This window comes from Podarcis bocagei (genome assembly GCF_964188305.1).
Source record: "Podarcis bocagei genome assembly, chromosome: 10".
Taxonomy (NCBI): domain Eukaryota; kingdom Metazoa; phylum Chordata; class Lepidosauria; order Squamata; family Lacertidae; genus Podarcis; species Podarcis bocagei.
Window position 1 is genome coordinate 24,560,200 of NC_138135.1, and position 27,899 is coordinate 24,588,098.

General features: G+C 43.8%; 2 protein-coding genes across 9 annotated transcripts in view; both read right to left on the minus strand.

Annotated features, from left to right (window-relative positions):
* DGKI (diacylglycerol kinase iota) overlaps window positions 1–14,219 on the minus strand; it is a 275,714-nt gene extending 261,495 nt beyond the window's left edge. For all 7 annotated transcript variants that reach the window (XM_081212004.1, XM_081212007.1, XM_081212006.1 and 4 more), the window contains exon 1: window positions 13,644–14,219. In XM_081212004.1, coding sequence (XP_081068130.1) covers window positions 13,644–13,849 — 206 coding nt within the window. In that variant the 5' untranslated portion in view covers window positions 13,850–14,219. The remainder of the gene's footprint in view (window positions 1–13,643) is intronic.
* A 6,223-nt stretch (window positions 14,220–20,442) lies between these two features.
* The window catches only part of CREB3L2 (cAMP responsive element binding protein 3 like 2), a 65,564-nt gene continuing 58,107 nt past the window's right edge, over window positions 20,443–27,899 (minus strand). For both annotated transcript variants that reach the window (XM_081212068.1, XM_081212069.1), the window contains exons 10-12: window positions 26,837–26,963; window positions 26,435–26,660; window positions 20,443–24,467 (exon numbers count right to left, since the gene is read on the minus strand). In XM_081212068.1, the coding sequence (XP_081068194.1) occupies window positions 24,392–24,467; window positions 26,435–26,660; window positions 26,837–26,963 (429 nt within the window). In that variant the 3' untranslated portion in view covers window positions 20,443–24,391. The remainder of the gene's footprint in view (window positions 24,468–26,434; window positions 26,661–26,836; window positions 26,964–27,899) is intronic.

Here is a 27,899-nt window from a genome sequence, read left to right on the forward strand (position 1 = left end):
GCATGACACCCCCGGCCTTTGTTTACTTTTATCATACAGCTGGTAAAGGCTATTATGAGCTATTAGTTAAGCTTTTAAGACCAGAACAACACAGCAACATTAAAAGGCATGGAAGCTCATAATTGCAATGATTGACCTTGCCAAACCTGAACTGCTAAACCAAAATGAGTTTCTTTTACAAACTGATTGAGAGGAGCTGTGCCTAATATAATTTGTTAGATGGCTGAGATCTCAAGGGTCTTAAAAGAACCCCTTGCCAGGCCCTTTACCCCTACAGTTAAGCAGGATACATTTTCACAGAACCAGGAATGGCTGGAGACATTTTGCTGCCTGAGGCAATGTGAGACACCTCACTGTCACCCCCATTTCATGTCATAGAGCTAAGGTGATTGGCAGTTGAGTCTCATTCCAATACTAGCAGTGGGAATAGCTGACCACAATCAGTGATGAATAGAGTGTGAGTTAATAATACAGTGGTACCTCAGGTTAAGTACTTAATTAGTTCCGGAGGTCCATTCTTAACCTGAAACTGTTCTTAACCTAAAGCACCACTTTAGCGAATGGGGCCTCCTGCTGCTGCCGTGCCGCTGGAGCACAATTTCTGTTCTCATCCTGAAACAAAGTTCTTAACCCGAGGTACTATTTCTGGGTTAGCAGAGTCTGTAACCTGAAGCATATGTAACCCGAGGTACCACTGTACCCTAATCCTTGGTCCAAATAACATGAACTTTGTGGTCTCATTAGGGAGGCCTTAGTAGCCTTAAGGAAACCCCACCCTTTAGATCAGCATTTACCAACCTGGTGCCCCCAAGCTGTTTTGAATTACTATTCTCATCAGTCCCAGCTAACACTGATGTCTAATGCTGGTGCTAATGGGAGCACAGGCACGCTGGCTGGGGCTGATGAGAGCTGTAGCCAAAAGCATCTGGGAGGCACCAGGACAGCTGCTTTAGAAGCTATTTACTTTATTTACTTCAATATGTAGGAAACCAGCCCTGTTGCATTTGCAGGAGGTGGGGTGGGGTGGGTGATTCTGCTCAATTCTACTCAGTGGCAACCTGGACATGCCCTTTCATCACCACTTAAGGATCAGGCTTGTAGTTTCAAAGCTCTTTGGGTCTAGTTTTACTGCTGGCAGCCCAGGTAACAGCTGTGGCCTGGAATGCTTCTCTCAGCAGCTTCAGGTGATTTTCCTTCCAGAAGACAAAAGATCTGCCTGATGTCATTCATGCCTCAGTGACTTTCTGATTCTACTGCTGCAATGCATGCACCTTCCCTTGAAGGCAGTCGAGAAACTTCACCTGGCCCAAAACATTCTGATAGGTATAAGCTGCTAAGATCATATAATACAGTTCTGCTTGGTGCAATATTCAGACAGAATCTAAGTGCATGGGGTAAGCAGATCATGGAGGTCAATATCTGGCCGGTAGACTTCCCTCCTCCATGTACTGAGTATTCCAAGATTTTAGTTATATCCACAGGGATGAACTGTGACTGTAGTGTTAGATGGGAAGATTTGTTTTTTAACAGGAGCCCATCCAGATGCACGGAGGTTTTTTCACCACTGAATTCTGCAACGTGTCATTGGTGCAATAATAGTGGATTAATGGTGGATTTATATTGGACCAGCCACACATTCCACTTTCTTAGCTGTTCCATGATGCCTTCCCAACATTATCCTTTTATTGCCATCTGGAGGGACACTTGCATGATGGCACAACAGATATTTTGTTATTAAGTGGTTCATAAATGATTTTAAACAAACAACCCCAGTTAAAAACAACACACACACCCGAACATTTGCGGTATATAAAGGCTACAAGATTTCATTGGGAAGTTATGGGATGCACACTGATTGGAAACAAAACAGTATGCCCACCTGGAAACTTTTGCAAGCAAAACGGTATTGAAAGCAAGATGGCATATAACTACCAACATCATGAAGAAAAAGGATGGGGCCCCAGGACTATCTGATTCCTCATGTTAACTCATCTAAACTAATTCCATCTGCCTTTAGATAACTGTTCTAAAAGCCACATTGAGTTTTAAAATCATTTCAAGAGCCTCTGATCGTCCTGAATTTTGTCTGAAAGGGTTTTTCCCCTCCAGCCAGGAGTCAGATTTATGAATAGTCAACTTTGATAATGTCTATAGTGATGGCTCTTTATGACAGGGAGTCGTGATTGCTGCTGAATTTCCCTGTTGGTCTGGTAGCACAAGATTCTGTATCCCTGTTGCTATAATACCACCCCATTATGGAACGTGAAAAGGTTTTGCCAAACCAGAATAAATGATGCAAATTGTAAGACTTTCTGAATCAATTGCATAAAATAAAAAGCAGGATGCAAATGTGCTCAGTTTGCATGCCCCTTAAAAGCTGCAGATTTCAGCTGCTCCTGGAAAAGAATCATTTGAGGACTGAATATGACTGTTGCTGCTATGGTTATTATTGGCATGGAGGTCATGCAGCCATTGACTGGTGGATTTAAATGTCCCATAGGTGTTGGTAACTTAGCAGGCTTATTTTACGGGGTTTTATACAGCTCTCCGGCAGGGCTCTTAGTAAAGGCCTGCAACTGAGCTTCTCCTCTTTCAGGGAAGGATGGGGGAGTCAATACTAGAGGATGGGCTGTATTTAAGGGTACTGGGTCCATTTAATTCACAGAGGCTGAATACAAACACATCCAGGATGTACCTCGACTGTAATTATGACACTGCAAGGAAAGGAGCAGAGAGATGTAAACACATCATTAAATGCAAAACCCTTTGAGCTGCTTTGCAAACATCCACTTAGCATAGACTCAATACAGTGTGCGACTACAGGCAACACAATACACTTAATTGATTTCAATCTACCAGGCACAACACACCTTTTGCTTCAATGGAAAGTGGCTACAATGCACTTTCTAAATCAAATGCTTTGATTGTCTTTCACTGAGCATCGAGATGATCTGCCTCTTTATACTTGCACCAGTACAGACTCATTGGGGAATTAATTACTCTGATTATGCGACATGCTACATTGGCTCAAACAGCAAGCTTGTTTGCATCCAAACTATACTGTTTAGCAGGGCTGGAATATATGCCTCCCGGGACCAATCAGGTACATTAGAAGAGCTGCTACACAAATAGTTGCAAATAGTTCTTTGCAATGAACCTGGAAGTGGATAGTAACTAAGTAAACCAGTGTGGCATAGCAGCTAGAGTGCTGGACTGGGACCTGGGAGATCAGGGTTCAAATCCCTGCTCAGCCATGAAACTTACTGGGAGACCTTGAGCTAGTCACTGCCTCTCCGCCTAACAGACCTCACAAGGTTGTTGAGACAATAAAATGGGGAGGAAGAAAACCATGTATGCCACCACAACTAACAAATATGATATATAAATAAATGAAGGATTTGAAAACCTGCCCGGCCGCAATCAGCAAGGCAGCCCTCAAACTCACAAACAAGGATCCCCCATAGTTGCAGATGAAATGGAGCAGAGGTGAATATTCATGAAAGCGACTGATGTGTCAGGAATTTATATTTTCTTTTGATTACATCTGTGCGTTTTAAAAACAGTCATTACGAATACTGTATTTACAAACGAGATGGATGTGTCATGAATTGGTGTTTTCTTTTGACAATATCTGTATATTTTAAATATAGTTTTACAAAAGGGAGAGGGTGGGGAGGGGAAATGGAATAGAACTCCACACGCTGGAAAGGCTCCACAGTAAGTCAGCAGTATGAGCCTTGAGAGTGCAAGGAGCTCCTAAGGGTAGACATGACATGTTGCAGGATCAGTGCCACATTTTGAAAAATGGGAGGGTGGAGCATATTCTGGACCTCATGGAAAGAAAATGGTTTCTTCTCTCTGCCTCCTATTGAACCAAAAAGACAGAACCATGCAGAGCAGTACATGCAAAAAAACAAACAAAACAAAACAAAAACCATGAAGAACTACTGCTTACTCTACCCAAGATCTTTCGCTCCTAATTTAAGCTTAATTCTAGTTATCCCAGATGCAGATAAGAACATGGACCACCACTTCTCTCCTGCACTGCAGTCAGGAAATGGTCACTGCATTTGTGGACCAATCAAGAGATGGTATTAAATGTTTCTTTGCATTTAATATGCAGGTTTGGTTTTGTAAACCCAAGTTGCATCATCTGATGGGTGGGTGTGTTTACAGCCATAAGGATCACAGCAGGTGTGGTGGGTGGGATTTAACTATTTCCTCCCCTAACTGCTGTCTTGATTGAAGTCCCTTCTGCTGAAATTAATATTTTGCTTAGAGGTGAAATCTCCTGTTGGTGGTGGCATTGAGGGTTTCCTCCCAGGTACAAATCGCACTTATTTCCTTCATAAGTCTAGCAGGAAAGGAAATGGTTAAATCCCACCTGCTTCAATCCCTGTAATTATCAGGGGGTGGGTTTCCCTAGCTTATGCTACTTGCATTTTTTTTTAAAAAAAAAATAATCCTTGCAAGTTACATCCAAATACAGATTTAACATCATATCTAGTTGGGCTTCTAACGGCACACCATTGGTTGTTAAGCTATATGTTGACCCTTAGGGGACCTATCTTGTTTCGGGCAACCACTCTGTAGCTTTCTTAACCATGGAGATCTCAGACCCTCCCAGTGTCCCTATTTTCCAGGGATGTCCCTGATTTAGAGAAGCTGTTCCGGTTTCTGATTTGATCCTGGAATGTCCCACTTTTCCTTAGGATGTCCCTGTTTTCATTGAAGAAATGTTGGAGGGTATGGAGTTATCTGACCCCTGAGCCTTCTGAAGTCAATTCTCTATAGGGAAGGTTTTTTAAAAAAATAATAATAATGTTTTATTATGTTTTTATGTATGTTGGAAGCTACCCAGAGTGGCTGGGTCAACCCGGTAAAATGTGTGTAGTAAAATTATTATTATGGAATGAGACATCCCTATTTTTATCAGAGAAATGTTGGAGGGTATGAGATCTGCTGCTGTAGGCAGTACTGAGCTAGATCTGACTCAGTTCTGGTGTGACTTCCTTCTTTCCTAACAGCTGCACTGGCTTCCTTTTCATTGCGGGATGGAGGAGGGCAATTGTTGGTTATCATCTTTAAAGCCCTAAATGTCTTGGACCCGGGATCCCTTAAGGGTAAATGAGCCTGCCTGTCCTTTAGGATAAATGCAAGAAAGGAATTTCCCCCTTTCTTGCACTCAGAGTGGTATAGATGGGTAGCTAATTAGCTCTGAATGCTTTCCCCCACCTCCTCTGCCCGAGCACCACTGCTGAGCTGGAATGCCTCCCACAAATCCCTTTTTTTTCCTTTCCTCTTTATTATTTTTGCAATTAATACCTTTAAAAGGGTGGTGCTGTGATGTGGTTACAAATGCAAATCACTATGTAGAAGGCAGGAAGTTCTATTTGGATTAAGCCACAAAGGCTGCCTTACATCAGAGCACAACAGCAGTTACTCAAGCCACCTGGACAAGTTTCAAGAGGTAGTGTGTGTTTGCGTGTTTGTGTGTGTTCAGTGCTGACAGCTAACACATTCATCTGTATTCATGGGTTTGTATTGAGCAGGAGAGGCTCTCACTGCACTCCGGTGATTGTAGAGGACTCGGGAGGAACAGCTGGGAGCGGCCCTCCAGCATCTGCTCCCTGGTGTGGTTGCTCACTCTGTCTAATGGTAGGACCGGCCCCAGTCTTGGGAGGCAACAGGAGCTGCTAGGAATGTTACCTGTCCCTGCATAGCCCAGCACAAGGTTCCATCCCTTGGTCGTGCTATGTGTGCTATATATGCACATCTCTCTCTCTCTCTCTCTCTAAGCACTGAACCGCCAAACAGGTTTGGGGGCTGGAGCCTGCTGAGCTCGGGCTCATACTAAGCCCTGACAAATGAGGAAGGAGTGTGCAAGCCTCCTTCGCACTTCTTAATGACAAGTCTCTTTTGCTTTCCTTCTCCGCTACCTCTGCCCACTTTCCACTCACTGCCGAAGTTATTAAGCTCCATTGCAGGAGTCTGGGTTATTTTGCAGAGAAGGCTTTTCTCAATAATGGAAGCCATAAATGCAGATGAATGGTGTGCATTAGCTGTCAACACTGAACACACACGCACAGGGCGCCTCCGAGCCAACCGTTTGAAACTTGTCAAGGTGCCTCGAGGAACTGCTGCGGTGCTCTTGCGTAAACCAACCTTTGTGGCTAATCCCAATTGAGCTTCCTGCCTCATTGTGCAGTTATTTACATTTGTAAATCCATCACAGCAGCACCCTTTTTAAGGCAGTAATTGTGAAGAAGAAGAAAAATGAGGAGGATAAGAAAAGGGAAAAATTGGATTTGTGGGAGGCATTGCAGTTCAGCAGTGGTGTTTTGGCACAGGAGGTGGGGAGAAAGCGTTCAGATCTAGGTATTTACTGAGACTCTTTGCTATAAATGCCGGAAAGGGGGAATTCCTCATGGGATAAACTTGTTTCAAAAGGCACTAAGATGTGCAAATCAAGAGGTGCAGAAAAGCATTCAGCTTTCTTTTGCATGCTGGCAAGTCAAACAGAATTAATGACATACCTCAGGAAGTTGTTATTTAAAGGTTATTGTAAATGCCTTCTGTGCTTAAAGATATGGAATTCACTGCATGCCCACACACAAGGAAAGACAAACAACTTCTGCTATTCTGCCCCCCCTCTATATATATATACCCTGCACTAACACATATTTCAAACATCTTTCATTCTCTCTGCTAGTGTGGGTTTGCCTCCATCCAGATGATCTCATTGGCATAAGAGCTCTGATGCATGAACAGAACATATGGGCCCATGAAGAGAGAGGCAGAGAGGAGAGAATACTGAATCTGAAACTTCCATATAGTTACTATGGTTAACAGAATTTCCAGATTAAGCTGCTGACTACCTCTGAATACCAGGTGCAAGGTTGTCGTACCAGAAAGCCAGTCAGTGAATCCAGTGGCTGTAGCAGCCTTCTCCAGCCTATTGCCCTCCAGTTGTTTTCAACTATAATTCCCATCAACCCTAGCCAGCATGGTCAATGGTCAGGGATGATAGTGATTGTAGTCCTACAACATCTGGAGAGCCACAGGCCTGGGAAAGCTAGATTTTCTATCACAGAAATCTGAATCCAGATGTTATCTTCTTCAGCCATGGTTTAATTGTATACTATTCAGCAAGTCAGCAGTTTAATCTTGAAGACAGGATACCATGGTTTCTCATGAGGTGAACGGACTATGGTGAGCCTGAGGCTCACACTCTTCCTCTCCTCTGTCCATTCTCTCTTATGCAGTAGAGAAGCAGGCCAGAATGATCTGCTTCCAATTTTAAACTAATCACAGTTCCTTGTGATGTGCAAACCCAAGGAACTGTGGTTTTTTGAAACTATGGTTAGTGAGAACAAGCTAGCATCTGAAACCACTATAATTATGCCCTTTTCTCACAACTTATAGCTTAAACAAACCCCCCTTTCTTGTCAAGAATTGGTTTATTTAAAATCAGGAGAAACAGTTTCTTTTTCTTCTTTTTATGGGCATGAGAGAGGAAGGGAGGGAAATGGAGAGGTCGTGCATCTCAGGCTTGCTGTGGCTTGTTCACATTGTGAGAAGGCATAGTTCCCTATTATTTCTGAACTAACCCACTGTTTCTCAACTTCATTCCATCCTATGCAGAGTTCAAATAGTAGCCTCTTGCCTCCTGTCTTGTGAGTTTCCCCTTTCTACCCTATGTGACCAAGGACACAACTCACCAAGGAGGAGCAAAGTCCCTAAATAACTTCAGGATAAAGCATATCATACTCCTTCTGAGTTAAGAGGTTGGACAACCTTGCCGTTAGAAAAACCTTGAGGATTATAGATTATAGGGCAGAGGGGTAGGTCCATGTCATGGAATGGTTAGACAGAGGAATGGTGGGAGGAACCAGCTGGGGAATCACCAAGGGAAGAAGGCTCAGAGCCCAGGGAGTAGTGGTGGGATGTCAGTGAGTTGGAAGAGGGAGAAAATTGGGAAGAGGAGGTGTCAGAAATTGAAGAGATAACAGGTTTCAGTGAGTTAAGAGAGAGTCTGTGGCAGAAGAAAGTCCAGAATTAGAGACAGAAGCTGAAACAGAAGAATGGGATGAGGGAGGCCAAGAGGCAGAGATGAGTCAGGCAAAGTCATGGGTGTCTCCCTCTGCTGCTGAAACAAGCTCTTCTCTCCCCATTGTCTCTCAGAACCAGAAGAGGCATGAAAAGGGCAGAGAAGAGTCTCTGATTGAGGAGGGGGTGGGGACTTTCAGTCTCAGCAACAGATTTTCATGGAGGAAAACCACCGGTAATGAGCTGCTGTGCTCATTAGGCCTAACACTCAACCAAGTCTGTGGAGGTTGTGTTTTTGGAGTTAACTCCATCTTTGAACTGTATGATTACTGACCAGTACACTCCTGTGACAGTCCATTATTACCTTCTTGTCCTGCTTACTGGCTTACTCCAGGGGTGGGAAACCTTATCCAGCACGATTCCCTTCTTGAAATCCTGCTGGAGGCCACGTAATGGGTGGCGCCTGAGGCTAAAGTGGGGAGAGTGGTGAATGGAAATTTCGCCTCTGTATACAATGGTCATTTCTATAAACACTCAACACACGCCTCCCTTTCCTCCATCCAGGACAGCAAGAAGCATAATCGGAGCTCAAGGATACATTCTGGACAGGCAAAGGACTCAAGGAGGCTGCAAGGCAGGTCCAGTGAGGGTTGTGACCTGGAGAGGAAGGTTGTAGCTACAGAGGGTGTGGCTTGTCACCCATTCCTGAAAACAGGATGCCAGACTATTTCAGTAGTCCAGTTGGACAATGCTTTTATGACGATGTATATTCTTTCCCATGCTTCAAAATGTGGTAAATTGGCTTTGTTTCAAGCTCTTCTGCTTTTTCTACAGATTGGGAGTCTGAACACCTCTCCCAGAGCCCTACCCTGATGGTGCTACTGATCTTGATGATCCATTAGCCTGACTTAGCAGAGCTTCACTTACGCACAAGCTGAGCAAAAGGCAAATGGGGTTTTTACCCCCCAGGAGTGCAGAAGAGCATAGCCACCTCTGAAATGAAGAAAGTTCCAGGAACACACACACACACACACACACCAATACATTTCATAGCATCAGAGGGCGGTAAGTTTTCATTAATATTTTTTATCTATTAAAGATAGAAAAGCAAAATTCAATAAAATGCGTGCAGCAGTCTGCACTCTCCAGCCCCACTGATGCAAATGCAGAAATCAACTAATTGCCTGTGGTTCTGCATTAGGCACTTCTACCTGGATCATTATCAAACCCACCTGTAGAACTCGCCATCTCTGACTGCTGCAGGCCGCTACTAAGAAGCCTGGCATTAACTTCCATGTTTCAAAACTGTTGGAAAAGGGGAGCAGGCAGGCAGCGAGCGGCAACAGAAATGTTTCAGGGATGGTTGTGGCCACTGAATGTATTGTTTTGCGTCACTGACTAAGGTCAGCGGGGAATGAATCACTCCAGGTTTTGCACTCATCAGCTAGGCTGTCATCTCTTGTTTACAAAGTCAAAAGAGCCAGTCCATGTGTGTCAAGTGGTCTGCTGATGCTACCTTTCAGAAAGCAACAGATCTCTCTCTGCAAGCATTTCAAAGCAGGCTGTTTGAAAACCATCTCCACACACAAGCTTACAGCTTTGAAATCCCATCCTTGTACCTCCAGCAGGTGCAGAAGCTGGCCAAAATGACTAGTCAACACAAACTTGGAAATCTCCTCTCATTTCACCTACATGGGAGGCGAGATAATCAAAACAGTTATTCTGCCAGCATTGGCTAGGCAAGGCTCCATTATCTCAGGGGTGGATAACCTTTCTCAGCTCAGGGGCCACATTCCCTTCTAGGCAATCTTCCGGAGGCCACACACAAGTGCTGGGTAGGACCAGAGGCAAAGGTAGGTGGATCAATGAAAGTAAATTTACCCTTATGCAATAGGCTAGTTTCTACACCCTCTCTCTATCCAAGGAAGCAAGAGATATTATCTGAGTTCAGGAACACATTCCAGCCAGTCAAAGACCTTCAATAAGGGTGTGAAGCAAAGCTAGTAGGAAGTGTAGAGATGCGAGGAAGTGTCTGTCTGAGGAGAGTCCTGATGGCCAGATAAGGAGGGTTAGAAGACCACATTTTAGTCCCTGGGCCTGCAGTTTCCGACACCTGATTTATCTAACCCGGAACACAAAATTCTTTCGGCAACTGAACACAGAGTTATGTTCAGAGAGGCAACTGAACACAGAGTTGTGTTCAGAGAGGACCAGGTGAAAGGGAACAGAACTTGCATATTCCTTGGGCTACCCCAGTGAAAAATAGCAATCCATCCAAACCAGGCACCTAATTTTATGTGCATCGTTCCATTTATTTCATTGAAACTATCACATACTTGCACTCGTTTACAAAATGGGGGTACCAAGGTTTCTGAATTCCTCTTCTCCTTTGAAATTAGCACAGCATATTTAGATGCCCAGAGAATCCCTGGGTGTGTTTAAGCTTTATGCTTATGTTTGTCTGTATTCCCCAGGATGCTCTCTACAGGGAGCTGGCTTCAGGCACCAGCCACGTTGGCAGACCAGCTCCGCGTTGCAAAGAAGTCTGCAAACATGACATGAAGGCTGGCAACATCAATCCTGCTGTGTAGGAATCCCTTGCATATAACTGCGGTGCCGGGAGACAGACAGGTCATGCATCCATGGCAGTGACCAGAGGAGGAATGACTGCTGGGAGGAGTGTAGAGAGAAGAAACACCATGGTGCACTTGTAACAGCAAAACCAGACACTTTCATCTGCCCCAACTGCGACCAAACATGTCTCTCCTGTATCAGTCTCTACAACAACCACAGCAGGCACTGCAACCTTCTGACAGCTTGACTTCACCCCCAAAGGCACACTCCTCCATTGTCTCCTGAGACAGACAGATGCCAGTCAATCATCTGTATTCACTCAACTCATCTCTATGGCATATTTGGTAGGATCACCATGATGCTACCTTCATAGAGTGTGATGCCCCAAGTTATTCAGGGGCCTTTATCTCACTCTTGAACTAATTTTGGTTATTTTTAATTAGAAATTGCTAAGAGACGTTTTCTCAAAATAACTGGCCGTGTCCTTACACAAGCATTTACTGTCATACAGCACTGGAGCCTGAGGCTCATGTCATAATTTACACAAGATACTGATATTTCACAGAGTTAACCCCATAGCATAAACCAAAGCTAACGCTTAGACAAAATTGCTCAGATATTGAAGCTGGGACCTAGAGACTTGTTTGAGAAGACTGCAGGGGAAATCATAAAAGTAGAGCCAAACATTTACCAAAAACTTTAATTTAGCTTGTCTCTAACTTCAGGTTTCAGAGGGCCAGATTAAACAAATCACAACTTACAAATTAAAATGAGATGGCGTGATTTTTATTTTGGGCAAGGTAAAAGAAATACTCCTGAAGGAAAACAAGGAAGTGATGGAAAATATTTTGCTGGCAACTTGGATATTAGTTGCTGGGGTTGATCAAGAAATGGGAAATAGCTATTTGGCAGAGGGTGCTTATACATAAGATCATAGATGCTCAAAGATTATGGGAAGATGTAGCAAAATCCCAAAGAAATGTATTAGAATCTTGGTATGAGTTTATAAAATACTGGAATGACAAATCTCAACATAATACTTTTATGGTAGCACTATTAGAGATAATTTAATTTGAACCAATACATATTATGTAAGCTAAAATCTAGAAACCCTTAAATTTATAAAACATATTTTTTCTTTATCACACTCTGACGGTTGTGTTAACCCTGAGAAACAGAATGTATCTGGGGTGCAATAGGCTTTTTTCTCTTTTCTTTTCCTTAAAGTATGTCTATATTGTAGTTTGGATTTTTGTGTTAACTTCCAGAATATTAATAAGCATCAGCAATGCAATGTTTGTCTTTTCCTCCTTTTACCATTTGCTGAAGTATGTTTGGCAGAATCGTAACAATATTTTATTATTTTTTAAAAAACGAAATGAAAAATACAGCTGCATTAAAGTAAAAGAAGTAGGCACACAATGTAACCATCCACACAGCTGGGCAAATACTAACACTTACATAATGGTTCATAACTGATGTGAGGATTTCTTCTTCAAAAGATTCCTGAAGCCTTGGACAGGCTACCCAAAATTGTTCTCTGTTGCTTTTCCAAGGAAACATTTTCATCCCCACCCCACCCCCACCAATAAAGCAACAGGTAGATTCAGTTGTCTTCTTTTAATTGTTTCTATTTTTAAAACTGGGGATCAAAAACTTCCAGAATAACTCCACTTCCCTGGCAGACAGCACTTCTGAACCCACTCTGGATAATCCTGAAGTTCCTGATCGCAAACAGACCTTTTTAAACCCTCACCATCTTTTCTGAGGCACTGCTGTCTGTTTGGAGAGGGATTGTAAACAAGATCAGGATTTCTTTTTTAGCACAAGCCAGATTGGTTAGAGGAGGGGGGAAACCAGTAGACAATTATGATGCTACCCTCACCCTAATCCCTGGCATTGCTTGCAACATTATTCTGGCAGCGTGACTCCCACATCCTGCTGTTACAGTGCTACCTACACATACATTCGAGCATAACAAATTGGCGTTACTGCATAACGTTAACTCTTTAGCAGCTAACTTATATATCACTTGTCTCCTAATATATACAGACGCAGCTATAGATTTTATAATATTTTCTCACACATGTAATCCCAAAGGGAATTGCTACGGTATCACATACATGATGCTATCAATGTCTAACATATAATGCTGTCAACAAAGATTAGGTCTACATGTAGGAATGTGAAGTCCTTTGCGGTACCACTCCAAGTGCCAATACAAATACATCAGTTGCCTTCCTCCCCACCCCCAGCTCTGGAAAAAAATAATGCAACATTTGGGGCAGCAGCTGTTTTGCTGCCGTGTGTGCATAAACTGACCTGACACAGAAACACACATTATGCGCGACACAGAATTCCTGGTGCACTGATTTCAACCATAAGATTATCTCTCTCCAGGCAAGGCTGCCCACATACCATGTAGCTTTCAGAGGAGGGGGGGAAGGGGGGTAAAACCTCATGAAACCGCATGCCTCCAAAACAACCATCAGAATCCTCAAAGCTTTCTATCCTCTCCTACAAGAACGTTACAGCAGTAGGTCCTGACTTATTGCAAGGTTGAAATCTATCATCCTGAAGCTTCCCTCTGCATAAAATCATGCCATTAAAACTCTGAATTAGCACAACTGAAGTAAATAGCCCCTCGCTGGTCTCATGTTCACAGTCAGGTAGATGAGAATTTCCAAACTGGGTGTGAAACCTGCCACCCAGATCGAAGGAGCAGTGGGGCAGGGGGTAAAAGTGAGCTAAGGGCAATGACCTCGTCTACATTAAGTAATGACAAGTATACACTAAATTCACTTGCACTTAAGGTATCTATCTCCCTGAGAGATTACAAGGGAAACTTGGAAGATTGGAGCTAGACAAGACTTTCCCTATCACTCTGTCCTAGGGAACTTCTGACGATGGGTACATTATGAGGCTCAAGGAGACTCAGCCACAGACACACGTGTATGCCCCTTCTCACGTGGGAGAAAGCGCACCCGGAATGACACTCCTGCTTTGCCTCCTTCACCCACCTGTAGGACACCTGTTTCCTGAAGGTTAAACTCTTCAGCTTCTCTTCCAAGGATTCTTCCTTCTGAGCGGTTAGTGCGGGCTCTTCCGGGTCCTCTGTTCCCGCGGCTGCACTCCTAGGGTCCCCGCCACCTTCAGCTCCCCGGCAAGCGTTGCTGCTGCCTCCCGCAGCCCCCTTCTCCTCGCCGGCTGTGGAAGGCGGGTTCATCGCGGTGCTGAACGGACAGCAACCCGCGAGGAAAGCGGAGGAGAAGGCGAGGGGAGTTTTGCGGTCAAGGGCTGCCGGGGACTGGGGTGAGAAGGGTGCTTCCCTCCCTGCCTGCCTCTGCTTCTGCCGGAGCGGGGCTCCCCTCAGCGAGCCACTGGTCCAGGCGGCTGCAAATGGCAGCACCTTCCCGCAGCATCCATCGGCGGCCGCACTGGCTGCAGCGGGGCATTGTGGGAAACTCCCTACCTCCCGCCTCCGCTCTGGCCAATCAGAGCCTCCTCCCCTCCTGCTGCTCCTCCCGCCACGCCCGCTCGAAAAGGACAGCAGGAGCAGCTGCACCTTAAAACCTGGCCAGACTCCTCTGTTTTGTGTGTGCGTGCCGGATGGGGGTGGGGGGTGGGGGGGGAAGAGTTGGGGCGGGGCTACAGACGGACGCCCCGTTTTGTGCAGCATCCAGAAGCGTTTGGACTGGAGGGATGGAGGGGCATAAGTTGCGTGGACGTCTCCAGTGTGTTAGGATGAGGTGGAGTGCTTTTTAATTTTTATTATTTAGCAGTCCTTCTCGGGGGGAGAAAACTGGAAGCATCAGCGCAGTGGAGAGTGAAGGGTGTTGAGAGCCCGTTAGGTAGCAGGAATAAAGAGCGTGAGAAAGCGCTTGCTGAAGATTTTGGACAGCGGCGTATATGTTGCCAGCGGTCCTCCAGCAAGGGTGAAACCATCACGCGTTATTAAGCCCAGAAGCAACTTTCCTGCTGGAACAAGAGCTTACTTAAGCCATTAGATTCGCTTGAGGGCGGCAGGGGTGGGAAGATAGCCTATTAGCAAACCCATAGCCCTCTTTCCACCAGTGCAGAATCACCACTGAGTACAATACCAATGTGTGTGTGTGTGTGTGTGTGTGTGTGTGTGTGTGTGTGTGTGTGTAATCCATAGCAGTGTCAATGAACCTTCATGTGTACCTGCTGGGAGCAACCATCCCTTTCAGCAAAAGCTCAGTAGCACTAATGCACATAAGGCATGATGAGAAGCAAAGTTATTTAGGCAGTCTTGATGAGATCTGGTATTCCACCCTCTGGCTAGTTCCAGCTTCACCCCTGCCTTGGGGATACATGGCTGTCAGAGGCAGAGTGGTGGACCTAAATCCCTTTTTAACGGAAGCTACTATTCCACATTACAAGCACTCAACCAGCCACCAATACAATCCACATAGAATGATGGTAATGGAAGGGAACTTGAAGCCCTTATAGTGTAACCTCCTGTCAGAGCTCTAAGTCACCTTTTCTTTTAGCCAAGTGAGAAAATAGATAGGATGGAGACTAAATTACACTGGAACCTGCATGGTGTCTTGCATGGAGACTCTACAGATTGTGAACAATATTGCATATATTTTGGAATTACCCCATATTTCAAACTTTCTGCAAGGTCTGATCAGGGAAACAAGTGGTTATTTATTGCATTAGAACCAAAAGGACTTTATGAGTGATTTTTTGAAGGGAATTATTAATGATGATTTGGAACGGGTTATTAATTCAAATGCTCGATTTTTAGTAGAGACCAAAGAGGAATGGTTATGTGAATATTTGGAACTGGCCAAATTGATGGATATAAGAAGACTAAAGCCAATGAATACAGTCAAGAAGGAACAGAGGTGCTTGAATGATTATTTAGAAAGATAAGGTTCTAATGTAAAAAATTGGCTGTGTCTAGAATTTCCTCGTGAATGGAAAAGGGGAAACATACATATCTATATATTAAGATGAAAATAATACTGAAATACAGATAAAATATGAAATGTGAAAGGAAGTGTTGTGAGAGTGATGGAAGTCTATTATTATTACTATTATTTTGTAAAATAGTGTTTATTGTATTAAAATATTATACTTTTCTTTATTCTTTTACTGTCTACTTTTCTTTGCATTTTTTTCTTCTCTATTTTTTTCTTTCTTTATATTATTCTTTGATATCGATGTATTTACTTGGTATCGATGTATTTACTTTGAGAGAGAGACCGACCAGTCAAGCTTCTAAGATAATGAGCAGGTGATTTCAGAGATCAAATTGAGCTTGTGCATTATGACAAGAACCTTGACTTGGTAACATATGTTAGTTAAAGTGTCACATGCTTTAGCCATCAGAACTCTAGCTGCTGCATTCTGCTCCAGCTGAAGTTTCGAGACTATGTCCAAGCATGGTCCCACATACAAGGGCATTGCAGTAGCCTAGTCTTGAGGTTACCAATCCCTAGACTACAGTGGCCAAGAGATCCCGATCTATATATGGCTGCAGTGGGCATACCAGCCAAAGCTGGTAAAAGGCACTCTTAACCACAGCTGTGTTGGACTGCTAATAAACATGTATCCAGGAGTACTCCAAATGTACTTGAGGTACCTAGGCCTCTGCTATTGGTAAGAAAATAAACAAAGAGAGAAAAAGCACAAGTTTTTATATAGCAAAATGTTTGTATTTTTGTTTTGCTGGCTTTAATATTCTTGAATTCTTTAAAAAAAATGTTCTAAGCTTTAATAAACTTAAGCAAATCAATGCTCTAAGAAACACAATCCTTCCTGCAATAAATTTATTTTTAAAAATAAAACTAGGTTATTAATCTAGCATATAACCTGCACCATTTGCTAAATTCGCCTTCTCTCTTTCTCTCCCCCCCCCCCCAGTCAATAAAAATATATTAGGGAGAGGTAGGTCAGAGCATCCATGCTGGCCTAAATCCTCTCTCACGCAGGATTTATTTATGCATTAATCTCCTTTAATTTTCACCCCACCCCCTGCCTGCTTTTAGTGCAAAATAAAACATGCAGTTTTAAAGAGTCATCACTCAATGCAAAGATTTTAGACACAGATGGATTGGCATTTCATTAGATCTGCCCTAGGCCTGCTGGACATCTATCTGCAAGGGGGTGGATATCCACTGGTCAAAGGTGGTCCTCAAATATACCTGAGATAAATGCATGCAACACTGAGCATTGGCTGAACTGCAGTCATTTTTCAGCTTTACAAGCTCTCCCAATACCCCACAAATCTTGTAAACAAAACACAATGATTAGTTCAGTGTTTTCTATGAAGCAAAAGGCAAGTCCATGACTGTGAGACACATTACTGCTTTTGATCTCTTACCATTTGGAGGTAACACTGGACAATAGGCTGTCAGCATGAAAAGGAAGCTAGAAGTACTCCAAGCATTGAAGCATGGTGTTTGGGTTAAAGCAGGTGACTGCTGTAAATACATGTGGAGGAAAATAAACAGCACAATGATAGGAGATGCCTTTTCTTTAGGAAAATATTTATTTGCAAGGAAACAGATAAAGCAATACATATTTTCACTGTACTCAGCTACTTTAAAAAAAAGAACTTAGTTTGCTGCTTGGTTTAAAACCTGTCTGCTAAATAAAAGGTTCTTTACACACACAAAACTCTTACCCAACCCACCCACCCTCCCACCTGTTTGAAATATGAATGATCACATGTGGACACACCTAAAAGAGCAGTGCATGTAGAAAAAGTATAAATACAAAAAGAAAAGGCATTTAACATAGTAAAAACAACACAACAAAGAACATTAACAGTTTAAGTAAAAAAAGGGGGGATATTATTGTAATTTACCCAAACTTTCTGAACTCTTCTCATGCTTTTTGCTAAATTCCCATATTTTATAAAGACAATTCCATTTAAATGCAGACTAGCAAAAAAACTATATTTGCCTATTCACATAGCTGCACGAGTACTGGAAATGAAAATATTTGGGCAGAAGGAGGCTGACTTAGATGGCCTAGTGTAACAGTTGCGGCTCCTCTATGGCTACATAGAGTAGTTGCAATCCTGCACCCAGTGAATATATGCCTTGACCCACTGCATTTTGTGGATCCGAATGCATGGAACTTACAGAACTGCAACTTTTATGTTAGGCAATAAATCTAAGCTATATCGTCTTGTAACACATTCTGGTATTTAAGCCAATGGGAAATGCTTGCTTGGATGAGATCTGCGTGTGTAAATTTGAGTTTCCATGCACACTAAATCTGGCTGAATGTATTTAGATTTATGGTGCAAAGTGAGGTAAGTGGTATCTTCTTTGGTGGAAGCCCTGTTCAAGATCATCTGCCATGATTGGTCATGCTCCTTTAATAAACCACCTCCAGGTTTTCAACCTAGAGATGTATGAAGACAGACTCTTTGGAATTAAGAGGAGAAATCCACCCTATGGGGCAGATGCTTGGGGCTTGCTCAAGGAATGCACCTCCTTCTCTCCCCCAGCCACAGCGCCTAGGTTCTTTGAAAACTTCCAGATTCCACAGAGTTTGCCAGCAGTTTCGGGGCACTGGTGCAATGCACTGGGAATCCAAATTTCGAACAGAAATCCATGGAGAAACCCATCGCACCCATAATCCTATTCTCAGCACAACCTCCTCTAGCAGTTTAGAATAGGGCCTGCTGCTCAGCACATCACAAAAAACTGAGGTGTAAAAGTTTAGCAGTCTGTGTGCTAGGCCATCTAAGTTACAGCCCTGAAAAGGCATTTGGAACTGGAATACAGAGAAACACGAATGACACCCAAGATAAAGGGTGGAAATGCTGTTTGAATGTTACAAGTCTGAAAATCAAGAGATACACTGCTGAAGATAGATCACCAATGTTCTTGGGGATTAGACATCAAATAAGTTGCACGTGTTTCTACATACATAACGGACAAGAATGTCCCCATCACGGCTAATGCTACAAAATTAAGATATATCATCATTTGATTGAATCAAACCAAATATGCCTGTGTGGTGCATGACTACTATAGAACCGTAAATAGTCCTCACCAGTTATGACCAGACAGCTCTGCCAACATGCCTATACAACATCACAGATGAGTGCTCAAAAACTCACCTCTGTACCAAAATCCTACAACATGAAGTTCAGGTGTGTGTAAATAAAACTTAAAAGAGAGATGCACATTCACTCTGTTCCCTGCTAATTCCTATATTGCCTCCTTATTCTCTTATATTGATACCTACAAAATAATGGAAACAATGGTAGAGGAAGCCATTAAACCAGAGAAAGGGGAAGAAAGTTATGAATTAAGGCTGGTTTCCTCAACCTTGTGCCCTCTAGAGGCAATTGCCACAGCCCATTTAGCTTGGCCAATAGAGATGATGTAAGTGATAATCCAACAGCACTGGGAGGGCACCTGCTTGAAGGGGGCTGAAAGAAGGACCAGTGAGACAAGCTTTTCTTTTTAACAACACCTGCCTTAGTAGGGTGGATTTTAAAGTGTCTTCCCTCTTGGGAAAACTGAGGTTCTGCCAGAAACTTAGCACTGGTTCCTCAGTTATCAAGGTGGTTTAGGGTGGTGAACCAAGATACTATGGGGAGATGATTGTGCTTTGTGTCCAAGAAGTCACACACAACTGCCTGAAACATCAGGAGAGCACCAGAATGATGAACACAAAATTGAGCTAGACAGACATATAGACTGAGCTGGTATGAGGCGCCTTCCTGTCCCACACTCTGATCTTGTCCTGCAATCTAGTATCGTAGAACAGCATACAGGTGGGTCACACCAAATTCATGGTTATATTGAAGCCCATCAGTTTTGGTCAACACTCCATATCAACTAAGTGTGCACCCTGAAAATGTGCTTCAGCATTTTCTGCAATGGCCATAGCTTTTAGACATATCCAGTTGCAGGATGGAACTGTCTATTTTGGCTAGAAGCTGCATCTGAATGCGGGCAGGTAGATAGTGTGAATTGTCCCACTGGATCTCTCCTGTCCCTGTGGTTGGGTTGCTCAGATCCAGCCCTCAGTCTTACGGGATTCTCTTCATAGATAAGTGGTTCCCCAGAGGTCCTGGGTACATCTAAAAGTTGCCTCCCCAGGGTCCTGTGCAAGTTTTCAGCATTTCCTCAGAGAACTAGTTAATGTGAACAATGCTTACATTCTCAAACTCAGGTATTTCTTGAAAACCAGATGGGGAATGGTACCCATAGGCTTTCCAGTTTACAGGCTAACCATTTTGTGTGTAGACCCTGTGACCCCTCCAGAAGATGTTCAACTGCAAATCCAATCACCTCTGATGATGTTGATGGTGGGTGATGGGAGTCCAATGACATTTATAGGACCACACAGGCACATGATGATCACCTCTCTTATATCACCACATCGAACCATTCTCAAGAGAGAAGACTGGGTGCTTGTGTGGCAAACTGGACTTGAACATCTAAACCTGTGAATTCTAGTGTGGTCATTTGAATATTTCTAGCCAGCCGCAAAGCTCTGCATCAGAGATCCCCATTTTGCCAAAACAGCAACTAAAACATACAAGTAGAATCTGTAAATTTTGCATAGAAAAATATCAAAGGGAACGAATTGTACACTTGTATCATTTATGTGATCCAGGATATAAATTGTGACTTACGTTCCTAAATAGATTATTTTGTTACTTTTTGATATAGGACTAGAGTGCTGGTGTTCCATCAGGTGAAATAATTAGCAATGGAAGGGTGATTGTGCTGCTGTTGTGCATGATCACTGTGATAATTCTATAGGCACTTAAGCCTTAATTGAGTTATTACAGTCTGCACTTTCATTATTTCCCCCTTTGATCTCACTGTTTAGTTTTCCTCTCTACATACCAAAATACATTAGTTAAGGTGGTAGTCAACTAAGTTTTACTCAGAATAGGCCTGTTGAAAATAATGAACATGACTAAGTTAAGACCATTCATTTCAATGTGTCTACTCTGAGTAAGGCTTAGTTAACAACTAAGCCACATTCTTTATGATGGCACAAGATTATTGTTGTCTTGGGGACTATTAGGAAAGAAGAAATCTAAGTAGATGGTGAAAACTGTCAACATGTTCAAATAATTTAAGATAAATAGCTGGTTTTTAATTTAAGTTACATTTATTTTAAAAGACGTTCAACACAAATTTCACAGGACCTTGTTTCTGATGGATTTCTCTTTTCCTTTTTTCATTTCGCAAGAAATCAGATTTGGATCCGGAAGCCCTGGCTTTGAACTCCTGCTTGCAAAGACATCCAGAAGAACTCCACTAGTAAGTAAATATGAACTTAGGGAAGGGCTGCATCTCAGTGGTACAGCATCTGGTCTGCAAGCAGAAGGTCTGAGGTCCAATCCTTGGCATCTCCAGGTAGAGTTGGGACTATCTCCTGCCCAAAATCCTGGAGAGTCACTGCCTGTCAGTAAATGCAATACTGAGCTAATTGGACCAATTGTCTGACTCCATATAAGGCAGCTTCCTATGTTTTGTAACTTTGGAAAAACAATCTCCTCCCCCCTTTAGTCACTATATCAGTGGCCTACTGTTTCACCTTCAAAAAATACAAGGGGGAAAATGGCCTCTTTCCAATTAGCAATTAGAGGAGAATTATTTTTGTCACTGAGTGGGGAAAAGAATGCTAAATATACAGAGTCTTATGCTTTGTGTGCAGTGGTGGGAGTTTGCACAATGGACTTGTGACATGAGAGATCCCAAGTTCTTCGTGGATATCCTTCCTGATGTGGCAAATTAATGTTACTCACTCACTTGACTGACAGCCAAACAGCGTCTAGACAGCATGTACTCCTCAAAATTGAAGGTTCAAACAAAAAGAAAAGAAAAGAAAACCCCATGGATGGAATAATTCCTAAAAGGGGAACTTAGGCATTTTAAAATTTGACATTTAACCCAGATTTATCATCAAGAATTGGACGATGTTGCTAAGAATAGCTGAAGAATAATAAAGAAGGGGGTGGGGAGCACATCTTCAGCTTGGAGTAAAATGGAAAACCAACAATTTGCATCAGCTGAAATCTGGCTCGGAAGCATTTGCTTCAACATTAAATTGCACGGTAAAAATAGCAGATATAAAGGGAAAGCTAGCGCAGAATCGAAGCATATGCACAAATAAAACACACCATCTACATGCTAGTCAATGATTATGCAATATTAAGAAGCGTCACTGACCGAAGCGTGACTTCCATAAATATAGAGTTTACAATAATGCCCCTTTCTTTTATAAGCCCACCCATCAGCTTTCTTTTAAAAAAAGAAGTATAATTGCTACAAGTATGTGGGATCAATGACAGATGATGTCATGGAGTTCAATACACAGTGTGAAATAACCACTGCTTAATGTTTGCATGTATAGCTGTTCTTGAGAAACCCTGCAGGACAGCAGCCAAGGGCATCGTCTTCAATTGCCCAAACAGGCAGCTAAAATTTTAGCAGAGGCCCTTGGCGGGTGGGGAAACCATTGTTCTACAGCAGGTGTAGGGCTGTTGCTTCCATCAGCCCCAGCTAGCATGGCCAATGGCCAAGGAAGTGGAGTTGCAGTTCTGCAAAATCTGGCAGGTTCTGCACACCTTTTGCACTGTTAAGATATCCATCTATGCAACTGCTTCCAATATTAATTTAAGATGGTGACTGGTATGGAAAGTGACACACAAATGTAGCCAACAATCCTCACCACAAGTTATTCAGGAAAGGGTGGCAGATGTTTGCTGAATTTTCCGGAGACAGAATCGGCCCCTGGCACTCAGGAGAGGACGTTGCGGTCATTTTAGCTTGCCATAGCAGAGAACAAGTAGAACATGAGATTTAAACCTTTGTTGGTTTTCATCACGACGTCTGCTTTAAGTGAGTGCATGCACAATGGAACAGAAAGCGTAATAGGGCACAAAGAGGCCAGGGTAGTGGGTGAGGACATTGCATTGCATCAATTTTTAAGTTGAATGTCAGGAGCCTAAAACAAGTTATAGATTTTTTTTTCAAAAGTCACCCAGAGCATTTGAGGGATTTCATGTCCTTTGCTTGTCATTCCGGCTGCCAGCTGATATCATGAGGCAACTAATAAATACTATTTACAACAGGAGGGGTGGCAGGGATGGCAGAGGAATCTGAGTCGCCTGGGGACCTCTCGCCTGTATGAGAAACGGGTACAAATTGGTTTCTCCAAGCAGATTTGGTTCAGGCTGGCTCCATTTTCTCATGCAGACCAGACAAGAAAGAGACTAACTGAATTTTGTCTGTTTTCTTCATGAAGACAGATGCAAGCAAAGGAATCAGTGACTGCTTTGTATTTCCAGCATACAATTGGTACATGCTCATAGAAGGGAATGGAAAATGCTGTAAGGGGGAATGAAGGCAATGTAGCTTTTGCTACTGAACATGGGTATCTTTGGTTAATAAGGTAGCATCAAGAAAATGAGTTATTGCATGACCAGGCTACAAGACATGGAAACATGTGGATCTGACCGATTCCTATCAATTTTGCCCTCATTTTATAGGAAGGGACAAGTTTGTAGTCCTCGTGGAGGGAGGAAAAAGGTTTAAGGCAATGCTGGCTACAAGATTTGAGACAGTGCGATCCTACAGATGTCTACACACAAGTAAGTTCCATGTTTAATGAAGCTCGCTCCTAGATAAGAGAATATAGAACTGCAACTGGTTAGGGTAGAAGACTCAATCTAGCACATGCACCAATGTTGCATGAGGGATCCTACACTTAGAGCTTGCATTGAGAGAAAAGTTCCCATTCCTCACATATAGCTTAGTTCTCAGTGACGAACACAATTGGAAGTTTTCGAGAACAAGCATCATAAATTTTTGCCAGACCTCTGTTAACCTATCAATTCCTGCCCATTTTCACCACTAAGGTAAAAAATCAAAAGGAAGTGCCTTCTTTGTGGTGGCATTTCTATTGCAAAACAGGGGCAGGGGATGCAGAAATGGTCCAGGACAAATTATCAGGAAAGCGTAAGAGACATGTTTGCTACACCATGGTGACATTTCCCTGTAAAAAGGATTTGAAGAGTTTGGATTTGATATCCCACTTTATCACTACCTGAAGGAGTCTCAAAGTGGCTAACATTCTCCTTTCCCTTCCTCCCCTACAACAAACACTCTGTGAGGTGAGTGGGGCCGAGAGACTTCAGAGAGGTGTGACTAGCCCAAGGTCACCCAGCAGCTGCATGTGGAGGAGCGGGGAAGCGAACCCGGTTCACCAGATTACGAGTCCACTGCTCTTACCAATACACCACACTGGCTTTTATAAAGGAATAAAATGATGGTGTTAAGAGTCACCTAATCAGGGGAGGCTGCTCTTGGATGAATTCAGAAAACCCTCTATAAGTCATTAAACCACTTTTGCACATTTTGTTACCCTTTAAGAGACCCGAAAGAAGGCATCTAGTCATTTTTGCGGTGATGGTGAGGACTGCTTAAGTTATCCCTTCTGCACCTCCACTCAGAGGCATGCCTACTCCCACCATCTTCCAACAAGCTCTCCTTCCATTCTTCCCCTTGGTTGTAGAAGCAGAAAGGCAAACTGAGTAGTGTGAGTCGGAGGCTGGGGGTGGGGAGAGGAGGGGAGAAAAGAACATGGACTACGGAGACCAAAGCCACTTCTTCCCAATCCAGTGCAGAAAATCAACCAGGCACTTTCCTCGTGGCCTCTGGATTTACTGACAGAGACAAGTTCCTCAGACCTTTGGTTGGAAGAAAGAGAAAGGGTGGGAGGGAATCCCTTTTTTATTTTCATCTCAAGATGTAGCGTTAACTCTTCTGTCAATTTCGACAATCTTCAGAGTTTCGTTTGCATCCAGCTCTGAGTTGACTCTGTAAAGCAAAGGTAGGAAAAGAAGTGGCAGTACAGTCATACCACATGTTATGTTTGCTTCATGTTACGTTCAGGTTACGTCCCGCGGCAACCCAGAAGTACCAGAAAGGGTTCCTTCTGGGTTTCGCCGCTCGCACATGCACAGAAGCGCAAAATGACGTCGTGCGCATGTGCAGACGCAGCGAATTGCAATCCGCGCATGCACAGACGTGCCGCTGCAGGTTTGCTCTTTTCATGTTGCGAACGGGCCTCTGAAATGGATCTCGTTTGCAACCAGAGGTACCACTGTACTACAAAACGGCAACCAAAATCGCAGTGCAGGCTACTTTCTCCATTGCTCTTATCAGCAGCCGTGGCAATTTACACAATGCAAGCATGTGCTCTGCTGCACAGCAGAAAGATCTGTGGCAGCCTTCCTGCCAGCCTCGCTCCCTGAAACCATTTTGAACAGGAGATGCCAAGATCTGGCACCTGGGACCTTCTGAATGCAAAGAATGCCGCACGATCCGGGGCTGCAACGCTTAGTCATTTACTTGGTTAGATGAATCCCCGAAAAATGGAAAAGGTATCTCTAATTAATCAGGCAGTGTTTTTCATTTTTTAAAAAATAAAAATGCACAACTATTTTTAATGCATTATTTTTAATACCAGTGCCACCTCTAAGATTCCCACCTGCACAAGAGAAAAGGAAAGAGCCCATCTTCTCCTAAGAGATGCCTGCAATTGTGAATACATCATTGAAAACAGAGGTAGCCACCCAATGTTCTCCAAAAGTTGCTGGACCACAACTGCCACCGTCCCTGGCCATTACCCATTCCTGTGGGGGCTGATGGGAACTGGAGTCCAACAACATCTGGAGAGAGCTCTATGTTGGCTACCCCAATCCAGCCCAGCTCCTACTCAGTACAAGAAAGCCACAGCCAGAACATTCCCAACAGGTGACTGTCCAGCCTCTGCAAGGGGACCTCACCATGCCTTTCCATTGCTGAACAGTGTTTACCCTTAAGAAGTTTCTTCTCGTGTTCAGCTGAAATCCACCCTCTGATTAACTAAAGCCCATTCAACAGGCATCATCTGGACAAGGGCTGTGGCTCAGTCATAGAACATCTGCTTTGCATGCAGAAGGTCCCAGGTTCAATCCCTGGCACTTCCAGGAAAGACTTCATGTCTGAAATTCAGGAGTGTTGCTGCCAGTCAGTGTAGGGAATACTGAGTTAGATGGGCCACTGCTCAATGGTCTGACTTGGTATGAGGCAAATTCTGCAATAAGCTTTTGAGAGCTCATCCAGAACAGTAAAAGGTTAAAAAGGGGGCTTTGGGAGATATGGGTCCTGTCCTCCCCACACCCTCATACACTGTCATAGGACCAGTAATCACACCATTCAAAGTTGGAGTTTACTCCTTATTAGCAAAAACACAATTTCCACAGACTTGGCTGAGGATCAGGCCTAATGAGCACAGCAGCTCATTCCTGGTGGTCTTCCTCCATGAAAATCAGTTGCTGAGACTGAAAGTCCCCACTTCCTCACAGCCGTCTAGATCCCCTCCTCTCCAGGGCTTTCCCCAAGGAATCAGAGACTGCGCCTGCATGAAGCCTAACGCTGCTCTGCCCATTTCAGCCCTCTTCTGGTTCTGGGAGATGGGGGGTGGAGAGAAGCTTGTGGCACCATGACTCTGCTCCAGCCTGATTTGTTTCTGCCTCTTGGCCTACCTCCTCTCTTGCTTCCACTTCTGCCTCTTCTTCTTATTCTCTGCCAGAAACTCTTCCTGCTCATTAAACCCTGCTAGGTCTTCAGCTTCTGACACCTCCTCTTCCCAGTCTCCTCCCCCTGACCACTCATTCTGGTACCATAACCACTCCCTGGGCTCTAAGACTTCTTCCTGTGGAAGTTCCCTAGCTGGTTCCTCCTACCATTCCTCTGTGTCCAACCAGCCCATGCCCTCCACTGCCTTGCCACCCACTCACCTGTGCTGCTGAAACTCCACCAGCAATGACTTCTCTAGCCTCGTTTCGTTGGCTATCATGATCTCTGTGACTTGGTCGTGCGGTGACCTGGACATGGATTCCGAAGGCAGAGCTGAGTGCTTGGAGGCCTCCAGGTGCCTGTCCCAGCTGTTGCTGCGATCTGAGAAGTGCTGTTCCTCCAGCGGGTGAGGAGGCCCCTCATAAGTCAGAAGACTCCTTGACCTCACTGTACAGAAACAGGTAGGAGGGAGAGGGGATGAAGAACAGAAACCATTTTGGGCACAAAATGCAATGCAAATCCCCTTATGTCAGATCTAGCTCCTTAGGGCAGAGGCAAATCATAGCTCCCTCTCCTTTTGGAAACTGAATATCTGCAGAACCACGAGAGAGATGCTCACTCACCTATAGAGGCTGTATATGACTCTGGGATGGAATGCTGGGATGGCAGCACTGCCTTTGTGATGGAGGACGTGGGACCGTAACTTTGGGAAAAGCTGCCAAAAATTATTGCGAAGCATAAAACTACCACCTGGCGGGGGGCGGGGGGAGGAAGGAAAGACACAGAGACTCAGTTACACTTGAGCCAACGAACAGAAATAAAGTCTTACAGCTCGAACATCAAATACAGAGCAATATCAAAACCAAGAAAATGATGTGTGGTTCAGAGGTGATTTCCTTCCCCAGGCTGCATTAATCATGAGACAGGATGCTTGAAACTAGGAGCGCAGATGCAATCCCGATTCAGCTCCACAGAAGGAGAGACGTTCCACATTAGTATGGCAATGCTGGAAGCTCTGCAGCCATTCCGCTCAGCCGAGCTACTTACTCGCAAAACTCAAAAAGGTAGGAAATCCATCTTGGCTAGACTAGGCTGTGACATGAATTTCAATGTTGTTTCATAACATCACAGTGGGCACTTCCCAGGCTCCTCGCGACTCAACAGGCACACACAACCATGAGTTTAAAAAGCAGCCTGACAGGACATGTTGGAAGAGGGAAAGCTCAGGCAGGAAGGGGAGAATTAATAGGAGCTCAAAGTGGGGGCTTGACTGGTAGATGAAGGGACAGCTGCTTAAAAAACAAAAACAACACCAAATTGCCCCTGTTGGATTCATACAGCAAGGACGGGGGGAGAGAAGCACATTTCAGTTTTCGCCTGCCAAATAAAGCCAGCCTAGAAGCAAACGACACAGGTCTCTGGGGACAATATGACTTTGCAATGCTGCCGAGGGAATTGCATGGTTGAATGCTCACTGGCCAAAGAAAGCTAGCACATCAGGAAGAAGCACTTTTTAGCTTGAGATGAGAAGTGCAGGGGGTTTTTTATGTTAGGCAGAACATGTCATATTGGGGAGAAAGAAAAGCATACAGGAGATCTGAGATGGTTATTTTGGGCCTAGCCCACTGTGCAAAAGTTAAAAAATTGCATTTCTTGCTCTACACACTTCCGCCTTTGGCATAGCCC